This window comes from Sinocyclocheilus anshuiensis, unplaced genomic scaffold, assembly GCF_001515605.1.
Source record: "Sinocyclocheilus anshuiensis isolate Anshui unplaced genomic scaffold, SAMN03320099.WGS_v1.1 scaffold1, whole genome shotgun sequence".
NCBI classification, from domain to species: domain Eukaryota; kingdom Metazoa; phylum Chordata; class Actinopteri; order Cypriniformes; family Cyprinidae; genus Sinocyclocheilus; species Sinocyclocheilus anshuiensis.
The window spans coordinates 397687-403745 of record NW_015539843.1 but is presented as its reverse complement, the minus strand read 5'-3'; the positions used below and the strand labels follow the sequence as shown (position 1 = coordinate 403745).

Below are 6059 nucleotides of genomic sequence, written 5' to 3'. Positions count from 1 at the left end.
CACCTCATAGTAACAATCCTGTCAGATCGTCCATCCTTTGAGTATAACGTGTAATGTTACAGGTCGGCTGATCTGGTTTCGTGGTTAAAGTTAACCTTTTTTGACATGTTTCCGTGTTGTCCTTGCTCAGCAAAAGCATGGACGCGATGTTGTCTGGGGGTTTGGCAAAAGGAGAGTGGGACTGTGGGCGGTGCTCGGGGTGGTGACTGAAGGCAGTGACTGTGTAGTTCTGACGTCAACTTTTTACGTAAGTCATAACGGTTCGTGAAAAATAGCTAGAACTTTAAGCAGGCTGTGTGAATTTTACTGTGGACTGACTGTTTGGAAACTTATATGGTAGTTACATAGCGCCTAGACCTCAGTAATCGTGAAAAAAGCCAGGAAATTTCAGTTTTGACAATATGGGACCTTTAATTTACAAGTGTCATGTTTGTAATTTTTATTCATGTAAGCTATAGCTTTAAATCAAAACATAATCGTGATATGACATCAATTATTTCTTAATTTAATCAGAAAAACAATGTTAATTGTGTATTTTACTTTCATTTTATTACAAACAGGCCACCAGAAGAGGGGCATTAGGACCCGGGGAGGCTGTCGCCGCTGCTGCTGCTCGCGCTAGTGACTGATGACTCTTTCGCACATGGACATGTCATTCTGTACTTGCATTCTCAAATTAAATACGGAGATCCAAAACAGAGAATCCAATCACCATTCAGACAAAAGTTTGCTTCAAGAATGACCACACACTGTTGATGTGATCTTATCGCTAGCCCACCTTGAGCACATGTGAGTTACTTGTCTTTTCGGCAAGGCATATCGGTATAATTTTTCATATAGGGCCGATGCCGATGTTTACATTTTAAGCCATTATCAGACGATTCCATTAACGTTCCGATAATATTATGCATCCCTAGTTTAAAGTCCACATAAAGTAATATTAAATATGTATTCTGAGTTTTTCACACCACAGTAAAATGTGTTATTAACCACCCAGCCAAATTTGAATGATAAAAAAAGCCGCTAAGTACATAAAATTAGTCATCAAAATTAGGGATGCACCGAAATGAAAATTCTAGGCCGAAGCCGAAACTGAACAAAATTAAAACACTGGGCCGAAGTCCAAATACCGAACACGGAGTTTTTTTCCCCATGTATTTTGGCAAAAAAAAAATTCACCATTGTATAAGAGTTCTTGCTTTTTCTCAACTTTTATTTTGGCGGAAACGCGTATAAAGGTGGTGTTATCGGTCATAACTTCTGGCTAGAAATAGCGCAGACACTAGACGAAGATGATTATCAAATGGAGCATAGTTTGAAAGGCTGCACGTTTTGCTGTGTTCACATGCTGAGCCACTTCAGACAGTGTGCCAGTAGCACTTCAACGGACAAAAACACACACAATTTTGTCAAAATGCGCAGTTTTTGGCGAGTGCCCTCGTAAACGTCTTAACTGAGTTATAAAGTCCTAAATGACAGTAAAGATTTGGGAGATCCGGCCCTCAAATGAGTAAAACAGTAAGTAGAGTAAAAATGACAAGGGTCATGGCAAAACAGGACTTTGTGTCCAGGCCTAATGCATCCCTTAAGCAGCATCTTGAATGAGAGTAAAACTTTCATTCAATGTTGGCCATTGCTGTCACAGTCTTCTGCCACAATTTTGAAGGGCTCAGCAATAGATTGTGGGCAGAATGGGCAACTAGCCTGAAGGACATAAATGGACAGGACTGAACAGACAATATTTCAGTGCAAGGCAACTCTGGCAGCCACAATATAGTTTGTTTGTGTGCATGTTTTGTACCTTTCACTGCCTGGTTGAAATTCAGACAGAAGGGATGGTCTGCGGCGGTGAGGGTGGGCCAGGGATCCATGGGGCAAATGGGAACCATAGTTCCGAGCGTGAGGATGGTAGTCCACCAGTCCACCAACATCCTGAAATAAAAAACATGACACATTCCACATACTCACATAATGAAATTATATAAAGAATGTGACTACTGAAATTTAAGATTAAATGCAGATGTTTCCAGATTTAATCATGCTTTTTATGACATGAAAACCAGAAAAAGATCCCAGTTCAGTGCTAAATGCTGAGAGCAATTAGCCTAAATCTTTGGTACTCAAACCAAAGTTTATAGATTTTATACAGCCCTTTAGTTGCAGCTTAAAGTCTTACTTTTTGCATGAAACGGTTCACGTCATACCAGTCATGCACCTACTCTGGAAAGTAATCCATCCACGAAAATGAACTTCAGTCAAGAGTCTTAAACTCTGAAGTGTTACAAAGTTACTAGTTATATTGCTAGTTTAGGCTAAATTCTATTAAGATCAATATTAAGGATTACCAAATATTTGGCATCAAATGGTACAGAAAAACATGAATATCTGCTTTGTGTCAGACAAAGGACATATTCCAGCATGAATAAAGGTTTGGAGGATGAAGTGTTGTTCCACTTGGCTCCTGAGCTGAATAGGGTTAAGTACCACGGATTTAGATTTTCTGTGTGGTTAATAAGACCAGACAGTAATCTCTGCTGGATGAAGATGATGGCTGAGGGTAAAATCTCACATGATAATCCTAGGTAACGCAAGATAATCCTTTGTTACTAAATTCTGGACAACTATTACAACATACAATAAATAACAGTTAGTGTAACAGTTTTTCTTAGCTCACAGGTCAAAGTCCCAGGTTACAGATTAGTGATAAATAAATTGCATTTTTTGGAAAGCTTTATAGATTAAAAAACAGGTTTTGTTTGGTAGTCAGTGCAGTACCGTATGGGCTCTCAGCTGCAGAGGAAGGGTGGCGGAACTGGGAAGGTGACGAGCGTCCACAGCCCTCCGACCCTGAGGCACTGGCTGAGGGTGCGAGGACATGCTGATGAACTTCCTCTACACACTAAAAGTGGGTGTGGTCTTGTCACAAACACTGTGCATCATGGGGCGTTGAGTCCTGGCAGTCACCGACCTGGAAGGAATGAGAGAGAAAACATTATAGATTAATTGTTAATAATAATAAATATTTGTTAACACAACAATCAATCTGTGGAGTAAAACTAAATTGTGGGCAAAATCATACAGTGTACACCAAACTTCAGAAAGCCAGGATAAGCAACTGAGAGTTTGATGAGTGAGAGAGAGAAAGAGAGAGAGAGAAGTCCTAGCCACCACCTGCTGCTGGCCGGATACATGTCGGCACACTGTGTAAATGAATGGATCACTCTGTATCCCCCTCTATATCCTCTTCTTCATTCTGTCTCTTTCTATCCTCATTAGGGCAGCTGGTGTGCTCTGCTGCATGATGATACTCCCTTTTTCACAGGTACAGCAAAAATACACAGTATGGCTACACCAAGTTAGTGTTCAAAGTCCCTTTAAGGCAAGTCTGTTCACTCAGCAACTATATTGGTAACATCCCTGGGTAGCTATTTTTTATGTAAACCACAGGCATGTATGTACAGCTCATATCTATTTAAATAAGGACAGACAAATCGTATTAAACAATGCCTAGATCAGAGCTGCCCAAACTTTTTCCTACGAAGGGCCAAAAATCAAACTTGATTGAGGGTTGTGGGCCGAAAATAAACACTGCATTATACCAAACTGTATTAAATCAAAATTAAAGTTTTCATGGATCCCATCATTTATGAGTTCATAATATTTAAAAATGAATTAATAGTTTTATAGTTCAATTAAACGTATGGTAAAATGAAAACATAGAAACACTCCCATTTATAGTACAATAGAGTTCAATGTCTAATACAGCTATAAAAGATAAAAGCAACACAGACATATGCTTGCAAAATCAGTGACCTCTAATGAGAGACATGAAGTTAGTCATTATTTTTTAAATGTTTTCCAAATTGGGCTTTAGCTGACTTACTGACAGGGTCAGGATATTATGTAGGTGAGAGTCAAGTTAATTTGCTTCTCATTTTACACTTGTTCAGGTTCATCAGACTGAAAGTCTTCTCACAGTGGTAGGTACTGCCAAACAGAGACAATATCACTTGTGCTTGTTTCGCCAGGAAAGTTCACTGGCAATGATTTTGAATGGATCAATATCAATATTAATGATATAGTATTATTACTAGTATGCTATATATGGCTTTCCAAAAGTGGTGATCCCCTTGAAAGTGGTAATCCCCTTAAACATTGAAAGAATAATACGACAAAGATATTGATTTCATCGAAAACTGTTTCACGAATATATGACTTGACCTGAAGGACAGACGCAGGTAATCGCACATACTCAGGTCGCCCATCTCAGTCTGCTCTGTCTGTGTGTGTGTGTGTGTGTGTGTGTGTGTGTGTGTGTGTATAGGAGCTGCCTGAGCTCAGACACAGATAGAGAGCAGTCCAGATGTCAGAGGCAGTGGGATAGCTAAAGTAGCTAATGAGTTTTTGAAATTCACTTTTTATGTAAACAAACATGCATGTAAACAAAATGGGCAATATTGCATCACCAAAACTTATCGTGGTCATGTCCATATTTCGTACGATAAGTCAATATAGTAATTATCACGACAGGCCTAGCATCAACATTTTTTCCCCTCTTCTTGTATATGGCATGGCAAGCCAAATTAAAGGGCCCTTGTTTGGCCATTGCTGGCCTAGATTATTTCATATTGATGTTCTTTGTGAAAGCAGGTTAAAACTTACTGTAAAACGTATGAATAACTCACATAAAATGACTTACAAGGAGCAGTTATACAATAGAATGTCTATGTTCCACCAAGACAGTTGAGAAAATATCAGCTGAACTACAATGAAACTGCAGCATAAAAGTACTTTGCCAAACTTCACATTTACCTGTATATTTACATTAAAATGGATTTCTACCTACTAGGGTTGTGCCGATAGACAATAGTATCATGTATCGACGATAGTCAGAGATATCGACAATAGCAGATGTCTTTGTCAATAGTCAAGACAATATTAGGGTCATTCTCCTATTAATGTATTAAATTATTATTATTATTTTAGGCAGCCTATTATAATTCATTATCACCTACTGTTGTTCTTAATACTGGGGCCCCCCAGGGATGTGTATTAAGTCCATTTCTCTATATTCTTCATACGAAAAAGCTAATTTTTTTAGTTTCATCTGACCATTGAACCCAGTCCCGTTTAAAGTTCTAGTCGTGTCTAGCAAATAAATATGCTGGAGTTTGTTTTTGGATGAGAGTGTTTTCTTTTCTAGTTTTTTCTTGAAAACCCTCCCAAACAACATTTTCACAACGTTTTTTTTTTTTTTTTTTTTGACTTTCTGACCCCAAGACTCAACTATTTTCTGCAGTTCTCCAGCTGTGATCCTTGGAGTCTTTGGGCACTCAAACTCTCCTCCTCACTGTGCATTAGGATGATATAGACACACGTCCTCTTACTGTATTGGAGAAAAATATTTATTTCATAATGTGATTTTCCCCCACTTTCACTTAGGGCTGAACGATTAATTGCATTTTGCGATAACGCGATATGAAAAAAACACGATTTTTCAATCGCAGAGGCTGCGATTACACTCGATCACGTGACACGCGAGAGTAAAGAGGTGTGTTCGACTTGAAGTTCGATCGGTGTATGACATCAAAGTAAGGCAAGAGAAAGCTTAAGGAGACGTCCGCTCTCTTATAGCTCTTGCAGTACTTTGATGACACACACCGATCAGTCTAAGCAGCGCTTCAAGTCGAACACATCTAAGCAGTCTTCAGAGGAAGCATCAAGTTGGCACGCTACAGTGTTGCAAAGTCCACGGTTTGGGGAACCCCTCCAAAAAATGTGTATTTTACCCCCTGGAACGCGATTTTTATGGTGGACACCCTCGAAACGGATTGGGCTAGTTTTGAGTAGCAATTGGGCGGGTTTTATGGTGAAAACCTGGCAACCCTGGCACGCTACATGCGGAAATGTTTGAAAGCGTATATAATGAACGTACTTAAAAACGGCACATTGAAATTACTCAAGCAGTAACAGTGTTACGGTGCATTTCATTACTGAAGACTTCGACCTTAAAATAATATATATAATAAGGTAATATATATATTCTTATTTATTTATTT

The 6059-nt window shown here is 38.9% G+C and overlaps 1 protein-coding gene across 1 annotated transcript in view; it reads right to left on the bottom strand.

Annotated features, from left to right (window-relative positions):
- The window catches only part of LOC107684513 (nuclear receptor corepressor 2-like), a 172704-nt gene that overhangs the window by 117770 nt on the left and 48875 nt on the right, over positions 1 to 6059 (bottom strand). Inside the window, exons 2-3 of the mRNA XM_016480786.1 lie at positions 2776 to 2968; positions 1802 to 1932 (exon numbers count right to left, since the gene is read on the bottom strand). Of these exons, the coding sequence (XP_016336272.1) occupies positions 1802 to 1932; positions 2776 to 2877 (233 nt within the window). The 5' untranslated portion in view covers positions 2878 to 2968. The remainder of the gene's footprint in view (positions 1 to 1801; positions 1933 to 2775; positions 2969 to 6059) is intronic.